The sequence below is a fragment of the Myotis nattereri genome (assembly GCF_964212035.1).
Source record: "Myotis nattereri genome assembly, chromosome: 4".
NCBI classification, from domain to species: Eukaryota; Metazoa; Chordata; class Mammalia; order Chiroptera; family Vespertilionidae; genus Myotis; species Myotis nattereri.
The window spans coordinates 45,675,308-45,700,444 of NC_138079.1; the positions used below are offsets into that span (position 1 = coordinate 45,675,308).

Below are 25,137 nucleotides of genomic sequence, written 5' to 3' on the forward strand. Positions count from 1 at the left end.
CTACCAATGAAGAATTTTTTTCTCTTTGTAAATCTTACCTGTCAAGAGACTGGCCACCAGCTATCTCTCTGGGAAGTGGGAAAGGACTACTCCTACTTCCAGACCTTTGAAGTACTCAAGCAAGCATCCAGAATCCTATTAGCCAAATTTTTATCACTAAAAGTTTCATTGGTAAGGAATTAGCTCCAACTATTTCACCAGTAAGTCAGTAGACACTGCAGCTTAAGAGGTTTGGCTGGCCTCTCTTCCAGTCTTCTATCCTGCTAACGCTGGCTCTAATTGAGGACACTGCAGTTAGATGCTGGCTTTTCAGTCCAAAGATGCACAGTAAGTTCTCACTTAACATCCTCCATAGGTTCTGAGACTTTAAGTGAAATGATGTCTTTATTTCAGGTTAGTGTGTCAGGCCTGTGTCTAACCATAGGCTGACGGTTATAAACAACAGTTAAGTTCCAATAGCATCCCATCTATGTTATAATAAAATGAAGTTGAATGGAACAACAAGATCTTATTTGAGGACCTGCAGTACAGCCATCCATTTGGCAGGAATCATTTGGCCTCTCTTTATCATAATATTTTTGTCATCATGCCACATTTTATGGATCCGTTACTGCAGGGATGTTGCATTAATATTGTCTTGGGTCTTCAGTTAGCACTTGGATCAGTGAGCCAAGTTTAGATGACGTAGATGTGTTTAAGAAGCCTCTGCCTTATTTCTTCCCAGACACAGAGACATGTGACTATGGCTGGCACAAATTCCAAGGACAGTGTTACAAGTACTTTGCCCATCGACGCACGTGGGATGCAGCCGAACGGGAATGCCGTCTGCAGGGTGCCCATCTCACCAGCATTCTGTCTCACGAAGAACAAATGTTTGTGAATCGTATGTACCAAATATACACTGGTTTCCTGAAGCTTCCTTCATTCTCACCACCTTCTTAGCTTTCTCTCCCGTCTAATTAAAAAGAACAAGTACTTTCTCAGTTGTCATTCCACTTATTAAATCCTTCATCTATGGACTACTTAAAATCATATATCTGGTATGAGTCCCCCATTTGGGGGAATATTCAACTATAACATAGGAAGGCATTTCTTGGATGGCCTGCAATAAGAGGTGAAACAGCATAGTATTTGATCAGCTTTTTACTTACAAAAATGGCTGCATCTTAGGGTTCAATCTAATTCTTCTGATGGTTACCTTCATAGTCTATTTAGAATACATGCATATGTTGTCTGAATTAAAGAGAAAGTTGCTTTCAGTTATTTTTGTCCCAGTAATTGAAACTGAATTGCTAATAGAACCCTATTCTTATCTCCTGTGCATAATTAGTTCTCATCCAAAATTCTATTATTTTAGACCATAGCAAGTGGACTTCATATTAAGATCATGAATAGACAGAGACAATACTAATGCAACTTATTACCAAAGCTGTTTACTTACTCTTTAAACTATAGCAAAGAGGAGGGCAAGCTAGCTTTCATGTAACAAATATGTAGAATTGTTTTTGCTCATGAAACATTATTTTATGCTCAATTAAATATGTTCTCATGATGCTTCCTATCTTTTAGAAATGTGATTGTTAATTTGCAATTTGGATAGAGGTTCACTTAACTTTTTTGCATGGTATGCTTGCCAATGACTCATCTTATGGTGAAAACAATTAATTTTGAGGAAATTTTGCAGGACTGTTTGGTCCTGATATTCACTGTCTAAACTGCTTTGAGAAGAAACATGTGGCTTTCAAAGTGAGGTTAGCATGGGTAAGATCTGTCATGTTTTATTGGGTCACTGAATTTTTGCCAATGTTGTAACTTTAAAACATATATATATATATATATTATTGATTTCAGAGAGAAAGGGAGAAGGATAGAAAGATAGAAACATCAATGATGAGAGAGAAACATCATCAATTGTCTGCCTCCTGCATGCCCCCTAATGGGGATCGAGCCCAAAACCTCGACATGCGCCTTGACCAGGAATTGAACTGTGACCTCCTGGTTCATAGGTCAATGCTCAACCACTGAGCCTCTCAGCCTGGCCACCAATAGCATAACTTAATAAAAAGAATAAATCAAAAGTTTCTATCAGAGTAAGGATGAAGAAAACAATTAAATAATTGTAAACTGCTAGAAAAATAATGTCTATGTCTCATGTTTTAATGTTTTATAGTGTTTGAAAATTAGCTTTTTAGTTTAAAGCACATTGGGCAAAAGGACAAAAGACAGACTATGAAAAATTTTTACGAATAACAACAAAAATCCATCCAGAAAAGAGGATGCACGATTCATTCTGAAAATATTTTTTGTATGTTTCATCCATATATTGCGAAGGTAATAAAAATATCCATGTTATTTACCATCTTTCAGGTTTGGGCCATGACTACCAGTGGATAGGCCTCAATGACAAGATGTTTGAGCACGACTTCCGTTGGACTGATGGCAGCACACTGGTAAGCTGCTGATGAAAAGGATTCCTAGGAACTTGGTACTGTGTGCTGATTGCATTGTGTGGGGGGCGCATTAGACTGGAGACCAGTTCAGTGACTTGCTCAGGGTCACTCAGTGAAATAAAAGGGATTTAGTGTAGAGTTCCATGAGAATCGATCCAACCACCAGTCCTGCAGTCACTGTGGCTCTCTTGATAAGAGGACTGGATCACATTTCCATTGAACTGGGAAGCCACATAATCAGAATTGCCTCAAGTCTGTCTTTCAGATAGTTATGTTGGCTTTGCATAGCTTCAAGATAAAAAGGGAAAGAATAACTGTAAAATAAAATGCCTTTAAAAGATACCTTTCTCTATTAAATAATTGCACTGGAAATCTGCTATAAGGCATGGCTCATTTTTATCCAAGCAAAATGCCCTATTTTTTCATCTTAAAAATTTTTTTGAATGATGATCTTATGAATTTCCTTCCACTCAAACTCTGCTGACTAATTATATGCTTTTTAGCTTTCTCTGCTTCATAAAAAAAAAAGGAGTGGTTATACTGGCAACAGTCTTGAGTAGGCTGTACTAAGGTTCCTGAGTTAGGATTGGCAAAGGTGCTTTTTAGAAATAGTTCCAGGGTGGTTAGCTATACTAGTGGTTCTAGGCCCTGGCTGTTAGAATCGCCAGGAGACTGCAATTAAACAACCAGTGCCTAGGCCTCAGCTCAAAGTCATTACAGTAGAACCCCTGATTCTAAAGTGCAGACAAAGTTGGGATCCACTGGCTACAGTAAGTGTAAATTTAATTCTAATTTACCTAGTAAATAAATAAGAAGAAAAATTGAAAATAGTTGTTAAGCTCTTTCTTGGGTGTGAACCACTTAGCTGCTTATATTTCATTCAGTACCTGCCATTCACCTATATCTAAAGAGCTTGGCAAAATGTAAGGTTCATCTAGAACAATGATGGCGAACCTATGACATGCATGTCAGAGGTGACACTCGAACTCATTTTTTTGGTTGATTTTTCTTTGTTAAATGGCATTTAAATATATAAAATAAATATCAAAAATATAAATCTTTGTTTTATTATGTTTGCAAGTATCAAAAAATTTCTATATGTGACATGGCACCAGAGTTAAGTTAGGGTTTTTCAAAACGCTGACACGCTGAGCTCAAAAGGTTCGCCATCACTGCTCTAGGACAAATGCCAGAGTAATCTGTTTCTGGAAGCTGTACTCTGTTCAGGGAAGCTTCTTGGTGCCCTTGTGGATATACTCCCTAGTTCATCTGTGTCGATCTCTTACTAAGCACTTTGCATTTGTTTTTGCCCCACAATAACCTCTCAGGGGGCATTAGGTGTTTTATAGGTAAAGACAGGGAGAGTCAGTAGGTTGGGATATTTGCCCATAGTCACAATGCTAGTAAGTGGTGAAGCCAGTATTTGAACTTAGACCTGTTTCCAAAGCCACAGAACTCCTTTAGCAATCCTGCAATAAAGCTTGCCCTCTGTCATGACCCCTTATGTTTAATCAATACTGTTTGTCGTTCAAGTTCATAAGTAGGTTCTTTGGCAGGATTCAGAGGTAATAGGGAAAGTAGATTGTCCATAAAACATATTCCTGTAAGACAGCGGTTCTCAACCTATGGGTCGCAACCCCTTTGGGAGTCGAACGACCCTTGCACAGGGGTCGCCTAAGACCATCGGAAAACACATATAATTACATATTGTTTTTGTGATTAATCGCTATGCTTTAATTATGTTCAATTTGTAACAATGAAATTGGGGGTCACCACAACATGAGGAACTGTATGAAAGGGTCGTGGCATGAGGAAGGTTGGGAACCACTGCTCTAAGATATATGAACCACACCTCTTGGGTCAATTAGTCTTGTCTTCTAATTGTCCTTGCTCAGTGGTGTATGTGCAGTTTTTGCATCTGTATGTTTTCTTTTTGTTGTACCTAAGGGGATCAATTTGGTCAATTAGATTATTATTGGTATGACATAAGTCCTTATATATTCATTTTAATGGAAGAGAGACTTGTTTTTACTCATTTGTAAGTGAATACATAAAAATTAAAATGACATTTTTCTGTGTATTACAATAGTTAAAACTGTTTCCATAATTCTCTTAATGCAGATTATATAGTATAGGCATTTAATGTGTTTTCGCTTATTGGATGCATACTGCTTTCTTTGGGATAAACTGGGTTTATAGGATACCCACCAATGGGTCTTCCTTTCACAAACTTTCCTTTATAAATAGCGCAGTGAAAAGTGCAGGGAGTTGTGAGCTTCCAACTATATTACAGAAGCCAGGATGCCAAGGATGCAGGTGGCCATTCAGGTTGGTACTTACTCGTGCCCTGCAGAGCCAGACCACATAGTCTCCCTGTATGTGCTGGCCCTGAGCCTAGAAGAGCTGCAGCTGGCTGGGTGGAGTATATGTAAAGCCTGTCATTTGCAACATACATGCTCACCTGATTAGGCCAAGTCCCTGACTATGTGCAATTTCTCATTGGTTACATAGAACTGATTTGTATGTCTTCATTCTTACCATTTTTGCATGTTCCTACGTGTTTATTCTGATCTCTCCATTGGCAGTTCAGCTCTTCAAAGAAGTGTTTCTCTTGCTTGCTTTTTATTTCTCATGGTTTCTGTGATAAGGTCCTAGAAGTTCTGTGAGCTTGCTCAATGAGACTGAATATTGACATACCTGGCAGGCATGTAAGACCTGTAAAATATCTTAGGGAATTTATCTTCCCTGTCAGGTGCCATTCCAGTTCACTTGGCTCATCAGATGCCATTATTCCACTAAGCCAAAGCAAGCCAACTTACCCATTTTTTTTGCCTGTGTCTGTTAATTTTCAGTGGATTGTGAAATGATCATTTTCATAGTCTAAACTTGGTAAATAAGCAATCATTGCACTTTGTCGAAAAATATTGATCTTTCCCAGGAATTTCCAGAGGAAGATAACCTACCATTGATAACTGTACATTGTAAACAGGAACCTTACTCTAATTAATTCACATTTTTAATTGAAAGCTAAGGGTGATGGAGAGCACACCAAGTGAGGGCCTTGGTTTGAAGAAGGCAGAAGATGAATTACACTGGCAAGCAAAGTTTATCAAAGAAATGACACAAGTAACTCCAGAAAAAACTCTGACTGGCCCTCAGTTTCCTCTTAATTCATTCTTTGTGTGAAATAAAAGTGTGGTAAGGTGTGTCCCTTAACTTTGAACATTTTGGAACAGAAAAGACCATCTGCCCAACAGCCTGTCTCCCTCCCATCTGACTGATCTCTGGCCCACTTTCTGCTTTTGAAACCACCCTTGCCTCCATCCCTTCCTTTCTGAGACAGGCTAGGTGTCTCACCCTCGTTTACAGTTCTTTCTGCAGCCACCATCCCCTTAACAGGTTCCATATGTGCACCGGCCTCTGAATAAAATAGTTCTCCTTTGTTTCGCTGTTTACTCCAAGTGTCTTGCTTTTGAAAATACCCTTAGTAGTAAACTCTTCATCGGAGAAAGCAGTATCTGCTTACCCTTGGAAATGGTGTTAACTTGACTGTGTGTAATTTTAAGGACTTTGTTTATGTTTTAGAGTGATTGCCCCCCCTTCCCTCCCCCACTTTTTGTTTGAAAGATTTATCATTGCTTATCCTTCTTGGGAGGTAGAGCAGTATTAAAACAAAAAGAACCTTTGATATTTACCGTATATTATCTTTGGTTACTCAGTCTAATATTCAGTAAAAACAAGCTTATATTAGGTCTCAATTTCAATAATTTCTTCTCTCGAAATAATTAAACTTTGCTTCCAACTTGCAGCATAATTATATCATATTTAACATGCTTTACAGCTAGACTAATTCAATTACATGCTTAGACTAATTTAACAATGTTTCTTGTCCAAGTTACCTAAATTGCCTCTCTTCTTCAGACCCTGGTCAATTCACTCCACATTACTGGCCTCTATAATAGGATGTTGATATAATTAACAAAGTGCAAAACTCTTGCTTTTGTTATATTTTAAAAAAATATTTATTTGATGCATTTGCCCAATAAATTTCACAAAAGAATGCTCATGGATAAAATTGGTTATAGGCTTCCCCTTGTGATTTCTATGGAGGTTATTTTCTCTTAACACATTGACATTTCCACTTTGTCACTTGGGTTTCTACTACGTTATTTCTACCAGAAGGTATTTCTACTACCAGTTACTCTTTAACTCGACTATTGATCTCTAACAGTGAAATGCCCCAAGTGCTTTGTTGGAAACCTTGACAAATAACCTCAATAATGAATTACTTCACTTGTCACCCAAGTAATGTCTTCAAAGACACTAAGTTAAACCATCCAAGTTAAATACACATTAAAGCTGGCAAACTTAAGCAAATATTTCTTATCTAGCTTCTATACTATTATCTGACTTTTAAGTTCTAGCCTTAACTAATTGTTAAATGAATGACTAGTCTGAAGTGTTTCCCCCCAGATCTGTTTTGCGGTGCCTGTGACCTTCCTTTCTCCTTGCCTTAAACTCTTGTTACTCCCTTCTTAACATTCTTCAGTGTCTTCCTATTGCCTTCAGTAAAAGCTCTAATGTTGAGCATGGCATACCAAGTCCATGCACTCCACCTGCCACTTCCTAAGCAATCCCATCTCAAAGAATAAGCCAGCACCCCTCACTCCTGCAGCTCTTTGCACACACTTGCCCTAGTGCTTAGGATGTTCATGCCCCTTACTACATTTTATTTAATAAGCATTTCAATACCTTGCTTAGCTAAAGGTCTTCTTCCAGGAAGCCCTCCAAGCTGGGTGTGACTAAATGCTCATTCATCTTTTGTGTTCCTGCGGTTCCTTGTGCCTCTTCCCATCCTACCACAGACCCCTGTGGTGTAAATTTCCTGACACTGTGCTCTCTGAGGCAGGGATTAACTTTCATCTCTATTCATTCAACACCTAGCAGAGTTGTTGACAAAAATAGAGACCTAACAAATGTTTTTTGAATGGTAATCAATATCCATAAATTGTTCAAACAACTCACTGTTATCTTCTGAATCCTGAAATGAGCAAGTAAGTCTTTTGGCTGATTCTCTTTGTGGCTATTCTTGCTTAACCTAAATTAACTATTTTATTTAAAGTTGTACCAAGATGAAAAACATTAAAACATAATAGGTAAGATTTCAAAATGTGGTGACAAGAAAACAATGTTCCTCACAAGCAGAAAGTTATAGGCAAGCATAATGTGTCTTACAAAAGTTATTAACGCAAAGGACATAGGTGTTCCCACTGGGAATGATAACAGTTGTGTCCATGGTTGTCCCAAGAATACATTTACAACAAGCTTTGGAAAGGAAAGATGGAAAACAAACATTTCCACCACGGCCCCTCTGCAGGTTTGACCAAGGATGAATTGTTGCCTAAGGTTGGACAGAGCTTCATTTATTCATCCACTGTCTGTGACTGTCCTTTTAAGCACAGACATCAGGAAACACTATGGAAGCATTTTTACTTTCTAGCAAATTCATTTTTACAGCTTTCCTTGAACTATAGACTACAGTGTGTCCATGGACACCACAATCAGGGAGATATTAGAAACAGTTGGGTGCTTTAATCACACTACTTACCTCTTTAAAATCAACCCATGGACAGCAGAGATTTAAAGCTGTTACCATCCTGCTCCCTCCTGCTTCTGACCCCCAGGAATGAGGCTTCAAGAGGCAATTCCTTCCTCTCATCCCTTCCCTGAGTTCCCCAGCACCTTCAAAGCTAACCCGTCACCACGGGAGACCTGATGCTTCATGGATCAGACACAGCGACTTGAAAGAAAAATGCCACCTTTGGTAGCATTGTCCAGAGGTGGAGGATTGAATAGAACTGACAGCCCAGTTAGTTCCCTGTTTAAAATGCTGAGGAGCTTTAGGAAAGTTTGATGTGTTTGGTTAAAAAAAACCTCACCAAATCCTGAATTTATTCTTCGACATTTTCTGCATCTCTTGCACATTTTCCCTTCAGTCATCTCACTTTGTTCGCACTTAAGCTGACCCCTGCAAGGCTGCTGGCTTCAGGGCTTCCTAGGAAGTAGTCATGACTTCCTCCTCCTCGCTCTCCCTGTCCACACAGACCCCTTCTCCTCTGCACGGGTCTGAATCTCCTGGATTAGTAATCTTGAACAAGTGGCTAACTCACAGATCCATCAATGTCTAGCCAACTCATCTTGTCCCTTGATACTTACGAAATAGATTACAAAAAAGCTAATTGATAGCCTTTGCTACTTAAAAAAAGTCCTACTTTAAAATATTTCTAGAACATAACGGAATTTTTATTTCATTTAATAAGCATGGTTCAACATTGTCGAGCTGGCACACCTAGAATTTGGGGCACCCACTCTCCCTACTGGTTGGAGTTGACGTGTAAGAATAGCCAGATTGGTTGTGGGTTTGACTTTAAATCCAGAGTGCCTTTTCTTCTTTCATAAATAAACACATCAGTCTGTCAAGCAAAGTACTGTGAGAAAAACCAGCTTTGAAAAAGGTAGAAACAATGAAGAAATAGCCCTTAACCCAGGAAGAGACACTTAAAAGGGGCAGAGAAAAGGAGTAACAAATTGCAGGCCATAAACTATTGCTCTTTTTTGCAGGAATGGATCATCATTATCCTTTATAAACACAAAGGCTTTGGCCTCCTCCCTCTCCCAGATGTCTTGGACATTGAAAAGAGAATCAGGAGAATTAACTAATTCCTGGTGTTTTCTAAGCTTGCTTGTAGGTTTCTGCTTGTTTGAAAGGATTACACATGCTTTAGCAGAACAATAATGCAAAACAAACCTTCAAACCCAAAACTTAAGTTTTCCTCTTACCACCTGAAAATCTAAGACTTTCTAGAAAGTATTTGCAGATGGGTGTGTGTCAGCTGTGCTGTGGGTTTTAGCTCCAAATGCCACTTCTCTGTGAACAAGCCACTCTGCATATCGGTGTTAATTTAATTATGTCAAACCTCACAGGCTTCATTATATTAACCTAAACGCCAAGGAAAACGTATGCAGTTTCCTCAGCCTCTAACACATTCCTCATTAGTAGAACTCTCAGTTTCTTTTCTGCAGAAGACCACCGAGCTCTTAATGACAATTTTTCATTGTGCTGCAGCTCAGTTTGGTTTGAAACCAAGCACTGGTCCTTCTGATTCTACACGGGAAATGTGAGGTGCGATAGAGTAGCTCTGGAACATAAAACCTTCATCTCCACCTTGCCTTTCCTTGGGTGCAGATGGCTAGTGACGGGTCAAACACTGAAAGAACAACATTTACCCATCCCCGGAACATCATTTCCCAATTGAGAAGATTATAAGTAAATGATCAATGCATTGCCGTTCCTTCTCACAGATGCTCTTCCAGCATGCTCCCTGAAACTTTAAAGTCACATACAGACATCAAAATTTCATGGCTAATAAGGCTAAGGCAATGAATAACCATAAAAAAGGCAGAAGAAAAATGTTGGATGAGTTTTGGCACTTTCAGTTGCATTTGGATCCTGAGCACTTCCTGACTGAAGACCTGTGCAAACAAGCCTGGGGGGAAGGAGCCACTGGCACCCACCCATTCACGGTGGGGATTGAATGAAAGCAAGTGGCTCAGAGGGGCTCTGCCTGGGGCCCTGTCTCCAGTGGTCTCACAGTGGGAGGAACTCACATCCTTTGGAAAATGCTGTTGATAATTACTGCCTTTGTAGGGCAGTGAGCTCACGCTATTACACAAGATTAGTGCTGTGCTCAAGAGCTGGCAGATAGGCTCTCCCACACAGAGATTTGCCAGCTAGGAAAATAATGGGCACACTGCCACTTTAACAACTATCAGGAGACCCCAAGTTCGTTTTTCTTCCCTTCAGCATATTCATGTTTGCAAGATCTGTCTCTAGGCTGCCAACCTAGGGCAGTGACACCAAAACAAATGTGTCTTTCTCCTTTGAAACAAAGCTGCTCTTTTCCTTTCGGTTGTTCAACTAAAAGACAACAGCAGAATCATAACCTCCCTTAAAACATAAATAAATAAGGACCCAGGCCAGAGTAACCTTATGCAACTAGAAGGATCAGTAGAGGGTCTATCCCTACCTTGCAGGGAGGTCATTTGCCCCAAACAAGTTAAATAAAACAAAGTTTAATGTACCCTCCACAGACTGCAAACAAACGTCTATTGTGTCCCACAGCCATCGAAGGGGGAAAAGGGCATTTTAAAGTTCCCAAATGTTTTGGTTTCTGTAATAAGTGCTCCCCCGAGCTTTCTTTCAGATAAACGTTTGACCTGTGTTCTGAAAGGCCGGGGGTGGCCCAGCGTGGTCATTCTGAGTTCCTTATTTAGGGAAGAGGTGGGTCCTTATCAGCGTGTGTTTCAAACGAGTAAGCTGGCCTCTTGGCAAAGTAGTTTTTTTTTGGAGTTTGCTTTTATACTTTGGTGGTTATCTGCTTACCCCTGGCATGGACTGCTTTGGGATGTCATTTGTAGCTGTGGGAGCACAGGTGATAGGAGTTTGCACACAAGAGAAGTCAGCTTTTAGTACAGGTGTCATGTTTTCACAGCTACTTCAGATAAGTTTGTGCCTAACGCCAAACTAAATGTGAATCACACTGCCGACGTTCATTGGTGTGCAGAGGTGTGGATGGCCTGCCCTGTTCTAAGGATTTTATTTAGGCGGATACTATAGATTTGGCTTTGCTTCTGATACGATTTCACCACTGATGTACACCATGGATACTTTAAAAAGGCCAAATGCAGGAAAATAAGCTGTTGTAGATGAACATTTTAGTCAAATAGAAAATTCTGATTCTAGCCACAATGGCCTCGAACAGAATCGAATGCAATCAGGTTGGCAAATAGGATCTGGCTGAGGCCCCTCTTCCAGCCGTGTTTCCTTCATGCTTTCCCTCACATCTGAGACGACATATCACAGATGATCCTTTCATCTTTCTTTGCCACGTGGAGTAAATGAACATGATTTCTGGGGCTGTATTCTAAATTATGTTTTGCTAACAGCGAGTTGGTAATTCATAATAGATTGATGGATGGCTATCTCCACCTAGTGGCCATATTGTATTTTGCGTTCCAAAACTTCACATTCCCAGACCGCCAACTAAATCTATGCAGGAATAATAGTCTCTGTGAATTAAGTTCTTATAGCTTAGAGTTTAAAAATTCTAGCACAAATTGCTTGATATTGTGAACTTGAAAGTTAAATGTAAAAAAGATGATTTTTCAAGTGCAGCATGAAGCAAACACATGGAGTCACGTGCTTAGTAAAATCCTAGCAACTGAGGCAAATATTAGCACTAGTCTTTCCCGTATCTTTACTTTATACACAATAATAAACCAGTGAAAAGTTTTCCTTGGCTAGTTCCCTTGGTATGCGAACCTAGAGTTCTATTCTGGTTTTCTTATGAAAATGTTTTACAATGAATTAAATTAGCAGTGTTTGGGGGAAGGCAGAGTAGGTGAAAATGGTGACTGGACAGCTCATGGAAAAAAAACAACACACCCAAATTCTTACTTGATGCTTTAGTAAATTCTCCCCCAAATTACAATAATATATTATATCATAGACTAGCTTCCCCGAGCAAATGTCAAGAATGTTGTTTTCAATGGAATGTGCGTGATTAATTGTTCAAATGTGCTTGACAATATTCATAACAGTTCTAAAATATAGAGTCTTTAATTGGCCATCAAAGGTTCCCTAAATTATAGTGAATTTTAAAGAGTAAAAGGTGACTCCATCTCAGCTGAAAAACTATATTTAAATATACTTAGGACAGGTAGGTGATGCATAGGTAGATGGAGTTCAAGACTTGCAGTTTCAGTTATGTATTAGAGCCCCTGAAGAGCTACAATATGAGATGATTTGTACCTTTTTCTCAGGCTGGAACCCAATGGCTGCTAGTGTGTAAGAACTGCTTGATTAGCTATCAAATCTGTCTAATGCAGGGGTGGGCAAACTTTTTGACTCGAGGGCCACAATGGGTTCTTAAACTGGACCGGAGGGCCGGAACAAAAGCATGGATGGAGTGTTTGTGTGAACTAATATAAATTCAAAGTAAACATCATTACATAAAAGGGTACGGTCTTTTTTTTTTTTTTTTTTTAGTTTTATTCATTTAAAACGGGCTGGATCTGGCCCGCGGGCTGTAGTTTGCCCACAGCTGGTCTAATGAATAGCTTAGTTTTCCCATCTCAAGGGCTCTGTTGCAGTCTACTATGCTAATCATTAACCATTTGCATATTCTCTATTATATTTATGGTGGGAACTTATCTACTACACAGGTTGTGTGTGTGTGTGTGTGTGTGTGTGAGAGAGAGAGAGAGAGAGAGAGAGAGAGAGAGAGAGAGAGAGAGAGATGGTGGTAAATCTTAAATTTATGACATACAAAAGGATGACCTTTCATTTTATCTAGTGTCTGTGAAAACTCTTTTTTCCTTTTAGTAGAGGAAAAGAAACTAAGAGATTCTAAACAGAATGTCTCTTTAGAAGAACTAGTTAGTGCCTACTGATTATTCCTTACTAGAGGCCCAGTACACAAAACTTGTGCACTGGGGTGGTGGGGGGAATCCCTCAGCCCGGTCTGCACCCTCTCGCAGTCTGGGACCCCTCAGGGGGATGTAGCAGTGTGCCAAGTGGCAGAAGGCCAGGGAGGAGCCTGAATTGGGGCTGGGGGCTGAGCGCCACTCACGCTCATCCTGGCCCACTGCACCTGCTGCTGCGGAGTTGGGAGAGCCTCCTGCCATGGCAGCTGTGCTCGCCAGTCATGAGCCCAGCTTCTGGCTGAGCCGCACTCCCCCTGTGGGAGCGCACTGACCACCAGGGGGCAGCTCCTGCATTGAGCACCTGCTCCCTAGTGGTCAGTGCACATCACAGGGATCAGTCATTCTGGTCATTCCACCATAACAGTGGCTTAGGCTTTTATTATATAGGCTAGAGGCCCGGTGCACGAATTTGTACACCAGTGGGGTCCCTTGGCCTGGCTTGCGGGATCGGGCCCAAACCGGCTCTCTGACATCCCCCAAGGGGTCCCGGATTGCGAGAGGGCACAGGCCAGTCTGAGGGACCCCACCAGTGTACGATCAGTGCTGGGGAGGGACGCGGGAGGTTGGCCAGCTGGGGAGGGACCACAGGAGGTCTCCAGAGTGTGTCTGGTCTGTCTCGCTCAGTCCTGGTCTGTCTTGTCCAGACCCCAGCAGCAAGCTAACCTATCGGTCAGAGCGTCTGCCCCCTGGTGGTCAGTGCACATCATAGCAACAGGTCGACTAGTCAACTCTCTGACTCCTGGTGGTCAGTGCATGCCATAGCTAGGGGCTGAACAGCCTTAGCTTATTATTAGCATATTACGCTTTGATTGGTTGAATGGCCAACCAGTTGACCAGACACTTAGCATAAGCATATTAGGCTTTTATTATATAGGAGTTATTTGATAAAGTTAAGAAATGATAAAAATTGCAATGAAAAGGATTTGAAATGGGTCAAATATTATGAAGAAGGGCTAATTATTATGTTTGGATTGAAAACTTCTTAGTTTTAAGATGCTGATAAAAGGAATTTTAAAATAAGACCATTTAATGTTCTGGGAATTCTTTCTCTGGTAGAGGTTGAAGCATGACCTTGTATCTTTAAGGTTTTTATTTTTGAATTGACATTCTTTTTCAAAGACTTTAAAATTTTTTATCTTTATTATTGAAAGCATTACAGATGTCACGCTCCCTCCCCGCACCCTCATTGATCCCTTTGCCCAACTCAGTCCCAAGCCCAGGCCTTCCTCACACTATTCTCTGTCCATAGGCTATGCATATATACATATAAATTCTTTGGTTAATCTCTTTCCACTTCCCCACCTCTTTCCTCTTAAATACATTTGTCTGTTGCAGGCTTCAATATCTCTGGATCTTTTTTGTTCATCAGGTTGTTTTTTTGTTTGTTTGTTTGTTTTTGGTTTTTTGGTTCATTAGATTCCACATATAAGTGAGATCATGTGTTACTTGTCTTTCTCTGACTGGCTTATTTCGCTTAGCATAATATTTGCAAAGACTTTAAAAAAAGCTTTATGTGGAAAAGTGAGCACTGTTTTGGGATGTTGCATGGACAGATAAGAAAAAGCCATTCTTTGCTTCAAGAACCTTCCTTGCTCCACCCTTTCATTTTCACCACCCAGCTGTTTGCATATTTCCTCATAAATTAATTTGCTTATATCTGTATCACCTAAAGGGGCAGCTGGGATGTGACTGTTACAGCAGTAACTGACTGATACTGGTCAGTCGTGTTTCCTTTAACTGAAAGCAGAGCTCAAAACTGAACCCAAGCAAACACCTTTTTTTTTTTTTTCCAAAGTAAAGCAAAGAAAGCTCCTGGTTTATTTCTAACTCTTGAATGTTTCTGAAATAATGCTTTCTTAACTGTATGAAAAGGCAGTTATCTATTGCTGCATAAGGAAAAGGTCAATTAGTTACATTACACTTTATCATCAGTTTGTTTTGTTCTTACTTGTAATGCTAGTTATCTGAGGTGAGTTTAGGGCCATTGATCATGGCTATGTGGTGTGTATTTTAAAGATAAAAGATGTCTGGTATCTCTGAATCACAGCTGGGACTCCTAGACACTATATAATCTGAGTTCACCTTGAAAGGATGTAAACCTGTTTGTCTTTAGTAGATTGCCCATAACTTTCAAAAGCAGAGATCCCACCCCTACACACACTTTTCCTGTAGTATGTTTATTTTTTTAAAAAAATATATATTTTATTTATTTTTTACAAAGAGGAAGGGAGAGGGATAGAGAGTTAGAAACATCGATGAGAGAGAAACATCAGTTCAGCTGCCTCCTAGACACTTCCTACTGGGGATGTGCCCACAACCAAGGTACATGCCCTTGACCAGAATCAAACCTGGGACCCTTCAGTCCACAGGCCGATACTCTATCCACTGAGCAAAACAGTCAGGGCTCCTGTAGTATGTTAATTGAATCAAGTTGGAGATTTGTGAAGAGCCAGGAAGGAGAGAATAGCTCTCTTGCTATTCTGCTTGAGAAAAATTAGTAAATTCCCTGTGAGATCTCTGGAACTAGCCACTCTCTGAGAGTGAAGAATGTGGCCGGCAGGGAAGTGCTGTGTGCTCCCGTAGACCTGCACAGTAACTCTGCATTCTTATATTAATGTAAGACAGGAATACATTTTTGACAATAAAATATGGATCACTTGGAGTAACCTAAGCATTTATAAAGTGGAATAAAATTTGATGAATAACTTCAGTGTACTCTGAGTTTTTCTCAGTAGTAGGAATGGTTCAAAATGGGTTCTCAGGTTTATGGAGACAGTTTTCATGTGAGAAAACTGTACTTAGATGTTTGATTTTGGCTAGGTTTTTTTTTTTTTTAGTCATTTTATGCTTTTGGCAGCTGACTTACTTGAATCCAATAGGGAGGGAAGGGAGAAAACAATAACTGAGAAGTTACTAAATACAATTTGAAATGATTGTCTCTTTTGCCACTTTTTTTTTACAGGTAGAAAATGGTAGTCATTTAATTGGAACTTTAAAGAAAAGTAACTTTATCACATATTGCCTCTTAATAGATGCTAGTTTGTCACAGAACCTGTAGAAAATGTTCCATTTTAGTTGGCTTTTCTCTAATCAACTATTCGAGTTTCATGCCATAGTTTTCTCTACATCAGAAGAAATTGGAGATGGAAAGTAATTTAGGGTCCTCTTTCTGGTGTCGTATTGATCTAATCCTGGTCTCTGGGGGAGACAGCAAGAGTTCAGGGTTCTGGGTGGGTAACATGAGTCTCTGAGACACAGACAAACAGGGGGAAAGTCTGATCAGCATTTATTTTTTCAATGAAGTTAAAATGAATTCTCCCCAAATCATGCTAGTTTTCTGGAACAATTCTTAGTTTGCCCATCCAGCCCTAGAAGAGGACCAATCCAGACTAGATCACCCAGGATGTATGCTTACAATCCCAAGTGAAGGGGAAAACATCCATATAGGAGTGATGAATTTTTCTCTGCTCATTCCAAGAATCTTTATTTCTCTGTGCATGAAGCCCTGTGTGTGTAAAAGAGGCTCTATTACATTCTTCTAACTCAGAACTGCTTTCCTGAGGAGAGATCACTCCCTCACATTTAACTGTTGTGAAAACATACACACACACACAGACACACACATTATTAAACCTAAAGTCAAAGATTTATTTTTTTATGCTCTTTCTCCCTACAAGTGATGTTAAATAAGGCTGTAAAGCATTTATAAGGGAACAAAGAAAGTTGTTCAGAAAACTGGAGTTTCCTTTGCTAACTCCATTTGGCAATAACATGGAGCAGAATCAAAGCATCCCAGCCAAAATAAATCCGCACAATGGAGCTATCAGATATGAGGTAATAGTGTGACATGCTTGTGGGTATCAGACATTCTTGTAAAAACCACAGACCTAAAATTTGGTCCTGCACCATTAAGCCACAGCTCTGCCAAGCAACAACACAGAACACACGTTTTAAATCACCGTTGCAAGCCAAATGTAATTCCCACCAAAAACAATTAAATCTTTTACCAGAGGTCTGAGTCTGGGCAGCTTGCACCCTGAGAATCTGAATCTCATTTCAGTGTGAAAATGAGATGGTTATTGTTCAGATCAGGAGGAAATGTCAGCTGCAAAATCCAGGGCAGCCAATGCCTGTAACTTGAAGTGATATTTGTTGAGGTTCGATTGGAAAAGGGCTAGCTAAGAAACCTGTAACTCCTTTCTGATAGTGCAGAGATCCTTTTACAGTGCTCATTTTAAATGATTAGAAAAATAATTCACGCTCACTCTAGGGAAGTAGGAAAGTATGTAAGGATACAAAAAATATGATATAATTTCAATCTCAGATCACCCAGATATAAACTTTATAACATCTTACGGCATTTCGTTTTGGCCTTTTACACACACACACACACACACACACACACACACACACACACACACCCGCACCCGCATCAGAGGGTATGTGTCAAATTTGGATCATTGTATGTTTTTAGTGTTTTGCTTTTGAATTTTAACTTAACACTTTAGTATTTACCATCCCCTTATATATTCTTCAAGGACAGGATATTTAATGGTTATACCAGCCGTGGGCAAACTACGGCCCACGGGCCGGATCCGGCCCGTTTGAAATGAATAAAACTAAAAAAAAAAAAAAAAAAAAAAAAAAGACCATACCCTTTTATGTAATGATGTTTACTTTGAATTTATATTAGTTCACACAAACACTCCATCCATGCTTTTGTTCCGGCCCTCCGGTCCAGTTTAAGAACCCATTGTGGCCCTCGAGTCAAAAAGTTTGCCCACCCCTGGGTTATACAATATTCCATTTGTCTGGCTATACCCCAATTGACTGAATATGTGTTCACGCTATAGGTTGTTGTTTCCCATTTACTGGTAGTATAAACAGTGTTTTAGATAAAGTGTTGTTCAGCTAAAATTACCTTAGGATGGAATTTTAGAAGTGAAATTATGGGGTCCACGGGTAGGAACTTTTTGAGGCTCTTGATATGGATTGCCAGCTGTCTTCCAGAGAAGTTATTTACTTCCACCTGTTGTATCTGTGATTGCCTGTTTCACCCATTATTAGCCAGCAGCAAGCAACATCTTCGATTCGGGGTGGGTGTAGATAGGGGAGAATGCAACACACTCTGTGGTTTCTTACTTATAAGTGTCAGATTATTTATTAAAAAACACCTGTATGTGTCTAGCATAGTTCTTGGCACCGAGGGTATAGTATTAAATAAAAGAACCCTAAATTCCTGTCCTCAATGAGCTTATAATCTATTAGTGAGAAAAAATAAGATAAATGAGTAAATCATGTGGGATGTTAGACGATAAGTGTTATGAAGAAAAATGAAGAAAGGGAGATGGGCAGTGTGGGTAGGGACAAGAAAGGGGAAGCATCGCACAGATACTTTTAGGATTTGGGACATTTTCCACCTCTGAGGACATTTTCTGGTTGCTTGTAAGAAGTTCATTAAAAAGCAAGCTAGAGCCGAAACCGGTTTGGCTCAGTGGATAGAGCGTCGGCCTGCGGACCGAAGGGTCCCGGGTTCGATTCCGGTCAAGGGCATGTACCTGGGTTGCGGGCACATCCCCAGTGGGAGATGTGCAGGAGGCAGCTGACCGATGTTTCTCTCTCATCGATGTTTCTAACTCTCTATCTCTCTCCCTTCCTCTCTGTCAAAAATCAATAAAATATATATATATTTTTTTTAAAAAAAAGCAAGCTAGAAAGTATTGAGCTCAAAATTCAAATTAAATATTTAAGTAGGTCTGGAATCTTTGATCATAAAAGGAATTAATCATAGATTTTTATTATTTTTAAGACATTTCGATTTTTTTATTTATTATTTTTATTCTATCTTAATCTGTTAAACAAATTAGTTATACATCAGCAACAGACTGAATATGACTTTTGTATCTCTTCTTTGTTGCTCCCTGTCTATTATTTATTAAAGGAATAAAGCTACTTCTACCATAGGAAAGAAGTTTGTCCACAGTCTCTTCAGCGTTAGATTTGTGTTAAACCACAGTAGGCAAAGCATAGTAGGAAAGTGATACTTAAGTTGAGTGAGGAAGACATTGAACAAACAAAATTGTCCCATTCCACATTCTAGTTAAGAGACTCGGGACTAGCAAAGTGAACTCTTATTTTTAGTCCAATAATATTTTCATCTCATCAATGCTTGTTATTTTTGGATACGGATAGGGGCTGTGTTTTTCATATAATTATTGGTTGATATGGAGGCAGTATTTTAAAGTAACAAAGAATTGAACATAAACCAAAGAGTCCCTGGGTGCTTAATATCTGTAAGGTTGAAATTACTCTCAATCCTGTTAGAACGATGAAAGAGATAATGCATAACAAGTATTTAGAAGAGGGCTTCATTCATCATATGTGCTGAATAAACGGCATTTATTATTATGATCAAGGCAAAATAGATTCCCAGTTATATATCATTGCTCAGAATGGGGAATTGATAGATACCACCTAAAGACAGAGATATAAGGGTACCAGTAGAAAAACATCAAATCAATAAAATTATTTTCAATTAGTTTCTGAACATACATTATATAAAAAACCCCAAACGTATTTATAGCAAGATATATTTGCTTTTTAAAATATATTTTTGTATTGATTTCAAAGAGGAAGGGAGAGGGAGCGGGAGATAGAAACATCAATGATGAGAGAAAATTAATGATTGGCTGCTTCCTGCATGCCCTACACAGGGGATCAGATCGAGCCCACAATCTGATCAGGAAATCGAACCAAGACCTCCTGGTTCATAGGTCGATGCTTAACCACTGAGCCACTCTGGCCAGGCATATAGCAAGATACATTTTTAAATGCTTATCTTGTCAACATGTATACACGTGGTAAATGTTTCTTATTAAGAGGAAAACAACTTCCAGATTAAATCATAAAGCAAAACTCAACTGTATGGTGCACATAAGATCACATCTAAAACAGAGTAACTCAGAAAGTTTAATTATAAAATGATGTGTACAGGTATAGCAGGTAATACATAAAATATATACATCAAATGTCTCAATTTTTAACCAAATAAATGAATTTGGATAAAACAATCACTTAAAAAAAGACAAAGAAAGATACTTTTTAGTGCTAACATAAAAAAGAGAGCATACAAATTTGACTCTACTATAATCACAATCATATAAATTCTATGTGCACATAAAGGTGGAGGGATCAGAGGGATAAGATTATGATCTTTTTATTTGTTCCACTTTCATTAATGCTGCTATAATTAACAATAATAATAACACGATTAAGTTCTTAAATTGAGTACTGATTATCTATTTAGAAATGTAGAATAAAATTCCTCAGCTATATCTCATTGCCAAAGGAAAAATACATAATTGTTGAAGAGAGACATTGAGATACATACATATATTATCCATTCAAGTATAAAAGTCTTTTTCTTTACCACCAAAATCATTTTAGCTAATGGTTAAATCGAAACTGTTTAGTCCATTCTAATTTGATTGTGACTCAATGCCACTATCATGCTTGTAATATGCTACTATCAAGGAGTCATTTTTTCTCTCCACTTTTGTAGCAATATGAGAACTGGAGGCCCAACCAGCCAGACAGCTTCTTTTCTTCTGGAGAAGATTGTGTTGTCATCATTTGGCACGAGAACGGCGAGTGGAATGATGTTCCCTGCAATTACCATCTCACCTATACTTGCAAGAAAGGAACAGGTAATCATTACCCCATTAATAATGTCTACTGAACCCACCTATTCATTATCAGGTAAACTCAGTAAGACCAAGCTTCATTCGTTAAGACACGAGCTGCATATGTCATGTGCATCATCTCCTGTTGCTCTGCAATATTTCATTCTTTCCATGCAATTGAAAAGTTTGTTTTCTGTAATGTTGACACCATAGATTTCAGGTGCTTAAGATAACAATGTAGTATTTATGCAGAAAAATTACCTCCAAGTACCTTTAAACACACACACACACACACACACACACACACACACACACACACACACCCCCCAGCCGGCACAAGGGTTGAAGACCTGTTTATTTTGATGAAGAAAGCATTAAAGAATTGGTTGTCAACATTTCAAAATTGTTAAATCATAAAATATTATAGATTTTCTTTTTACTTGAAAGAAAAGAACAACTGGTACCCATTTGACCCTTTCAAATGTGTCCCTGGTTTGAAGCACTGGAGCTGAAAGCCTCCGCTCTCCTCAGCGGGCGCCGTGGTCTTCAGTCCATTGCGGTCCTTATTCAGTCCTCCCTGTTTTTAAAGGCCTGGTCTCTGCAGACTTTGAGTTTTTCAATCATTTCCTTAGAAGCTTATTGTAATGCTTATAAACCGTGAAGTGGTTGAATGTCCTCAAGATGCAATCAAGTAAAAACAGTTGTAATATAAGCCCCATAATGAGGAGAATTGCTTAGTTGACATTAAACAGATAAAGTTAAGAATGCTGATTTTTTAAAAATGTGTTGTGTTTATCACTGACCAGTATGTTTAAATTTCTAAGGCAAGCTGTATAGACTTCTTCCTTAAACAAATAGTAATTCCATAAACATTCTTAACCTGTTTGCAATGGTGTTAAAGCATGAATATTTAGTCCCTAGAGCTAGACCTCAAGTAAGAGTTCAAAGTACACATGCAAAATGTAAAATCCATTTGATTTTTTAAAATAGAAAAATAATAAAAATACAAATTAAAACTGTAAATATTTCAGGAAACTTCAAAAATGAGAAATGCTATTAGAACAAAGAGAACGTTAAGATACACAAAGCTCAGATAAAACTCAATTGTTATTTGTGATTACTTTGCTCTTCTCTGATCTAAAGTAGAATTTATTGTGAATATCCTTTCGACATGAGCCGCTTTCCTGATTTTGTGCATTGCCTCAGCACGTCTGCAATGGGACTTGTGAAAATAGCAAACCAAGTGTCTGTTTTCCCTGCTTGTAATGTAAGAAGCCTTTAATGAACTGTTTGTCTTTATCCAAATGTCATGTTTGCATTCTCAGATCTCCAAATGGTCCTTGGAGTCATGCTTTTCATTTTATGATGCTAACATTCTTATATGCTATGTTAATTTTTCCTGTAGCAGGTTTCTCAGCACCAGCACTATTGACCTTTTGGGTCCAATAATTCTTAGTTGTGAGGGGCTGTCCTGGGCATTGCAGAATGTTTGGCATCTTCTCTGCCTTCTATGCACAGAAGGCTAGTAGCATTCTCCCCACTACGCGCCCCTCTCCTCTGCTTTGTGACAACTAAAAATGCCTCTAGGAGTTGCAACTGTTCCTGTGGAGGGGGAGGAAGAAAACTACTCCAGGTTGAAAACCACTGTCCTATAACTAAAAAGGATTCCCAAAACCAGCATCACAATTTACATTTCCCAATGGGGAAAGAGATTCATAACATTTTGGCTCTACCTCATTAAAGGAGAAAACAAACAAAACAAAATGATCTTTGTATTTTATCTCCCTATTGTCTGGTTTTTATTTATGTGGATTTAATTCTTTGTTAATTAGTTCTCTGGGGAATTATGTGAATTTTATAACTGTCTATAGACTTTTATAAAGGCATACTCATTTCTCCTTTCTGATAATTTAGGCATCTTAAAACATACAGACCAAAATAGTTCTACTTTTAATTAAATACCCATAAAGGAGGACTATACTATATACAAAAGGCATATGTATATTTAAAAGAACACCTCAGTGAATGCTATCCACTGGAGATCCTGTAGGTTCCTTCCAGTCCCATCTATTTACTTCCCAATTCCAACCATCGATGATGACTTAGTTCCTTATTTTTCTTTTTAGTATTACCCCATATGTTTGTATGTGTAAACAACACATTATTTAGTTTTGCAAATTTTTAAAATTTATATAAGTGAAATCATACTGTATGTATTTTGTGCCTTGCTCTTTTTTTTGGTTCAGTATTATGTTTGTGAGATTTATCCATGTTGATGCATGTAGCTGTATTTCTTCATTTTTGCTGCTGTATGGTATTTCACTGTATGACTATATAACATCGTATTTATCATTTCTCCTGCCAGTGGACATTTGGGCTATAGTAAGTATTTTTGCTGTTGTAAGCAATGTTTCTGTGGACATTTTTGAACTTGTTCCAGGTAGACTTTTGTGAGCTTTCATAGGGTATTTTTCCAGGAGTCAAGTGCTGAGTCATAGGATATATGTACCATAAAATTTACTAGAAAACAGCCAAATTATTTTCCAAAGTGGTTGTACCAGTTTGCACTCCCACCAGCAATGTGTGAAGGTCCTGTTACTCCACATCTTCGCCAACATTTGTTATTTTTGGACTTTGAAATTTTTGCCAGTCTGGTGGGTATAAAATGTTATTTCTTGTTATTTAATTTGCATTTTCTTGGATACTTTTCCCTTAATATTGTTTCATACACTTATAGGTTATTTTCATGGATTTTCTTCTATAAAGTTTCTGTTCATGTCTTTTACTTATTTTTTAAAAACGTTTGCTTCTCTTTTATATATTGATTTGTAGTTCTTTTTATATTCTGATTATGAATATCTTGATAATTGAATATTTTGAAAATATCTTCTCCCAGTTTGTAGCTTGTCTTTACTCTTACCCTATGCCATTTTTTGATGAACAGAATTCTTCAATTCGTAACATTTTCCTTTATGGTTTAAACCATTTTTCATCTCAAGAAACCTTTACTACCCTAAAATCACAAAGATATTCTATGTTGTTTACTAAGTGTTTTAGAGTTTTGTGTTTTATATTTATATATTTAATCCATCTAGAATTGATTTTCCTTGTATTCTCCGAGGTAAGAAACCAAGTAAACTTTTTCCGCAAAAATACCCAATTGTCCAAATGCAAAAGCTACTTTTCCTCACTGCTTTGCCATGTCGCTTCTGTCAAATATCATGCATACATGTGTGGATCTACTTCTGGTCTATCCGCTGTTGTTGCCAGTACCATATTCACTGAACTATTTTAGCTTTCATATAGGTATTCATATATAACTAGTTTTTGAAGAAATCTCAACATTACTTTCCCCACAATTATAAAGATAATTTCTAATTTGTCAACATAGCACAGAATTAAGTATAATGAACTATCTAGTTCATAATTTTTAACCTTCTGTGTAAGTTTGGTCTCATTCTATCTTATACTTGCTAGTATCTAGACTTTGGTATAGGCTTTTTATAGTATAACAAGAGAAGTGCAGGTATCCAGATTGAGTTATCACTGAACCACATACACTGTGTAGTTTATTAATTGAAAATGATATGTTATTATAGAAATCTCTGCTTTAGGAATTTGTGAAGATAAAATACATGTACAAATATTTCTAATTTCTTATATATAGTGTGATTTTATAATCTATTTTTAGGTTATGTCTATCTGAGTGACAAGTCTTATGTGAGTGAAAAGAGATGCTTGGCTCATGTTTCATTAAAGATAACTTCTTTTGCTAATTACAAATGTTAATTTTTAAAGCATATCATTTAGAACAAGTACACCACGTTGAATAAAACTTTAAGTTCAAATTCAGTTGAATCAATTTGCCCAGCCTCTTGAATTTCTGGATTGCAAGGTTTCTTTTACTTTTTTTTTTTTTTTTTTTTTTACTATTGCTAAGTTTGTTGATATTTAGAATTTTTATTGTAAATTAAAAATTATAAATTTTCCAAAATTTACCTTCATTACCCTTCTCAAGAGTTTAAATTTTAAGATAATTACAAAATCAAGCACGAATATGAAGTCCCGACTTTCCCTTTGTCTCATAGAGAAGTCAAAAAAGAGTAAATAGAAGCAGAGATATTTTCTCGATACTTAAGAGTATCAATTTGGCCATGTTTTACCCATATTTTGAATCTATGATGTTGTTTTAGATTTTAAGTGTTTTCAGGAAAGTTACAGTAATAGTTAATTTTCACAAATTTATTATTGTTCCAAGTGAAAATGGGGAATAAATAAAAACTGAGTTAGTGATTAAGACAATACCACCTGGCTACATGAAACTGGTACTTTTTAATTTGGAATTTTTCCAGAAAAAATGACCATTAGCCAAATGGTTCTTTAATAAAATGCAATCCAAGATGACATAATCTGGGAGTCAAATTGGGCCCAGAGCCTCATTATTTACCTTTTTTTTCTTG

General features: G+C 38.1%; 1 protein-coding gene across 3 annotated transcripts in view; it reads left to right on the forward strand.

The window, feature by feature from the left end:
• The window catches only part of VCAN (versican), a gene marked incomplete at its 5' end in the record, with an annotated part of 94,385 nt that overhangs the window by 66,817 nt on the left and 2,431 nt on the right, over positions 1-25,137 (forward strand). For all 3 annotated transcript variants that reach the window (XM_081090395.1, XM_081090397.1, XM_081090396.1), the window contains 3 exons: positions 725-883; positions 2,368-2,450; positions 20,557-20,701. In XM_081090395.1, coding sequence (XP_080946521.1) covers positions 725-883; positions 2,368-2,450; positions 20,557-20,701 — 387 coding nt within the window. The remainder of the gene's footprint in view (positions 1-724; positions 884-2,367; positions 2,451-20,556; positions 20,702-25,137) is intronic.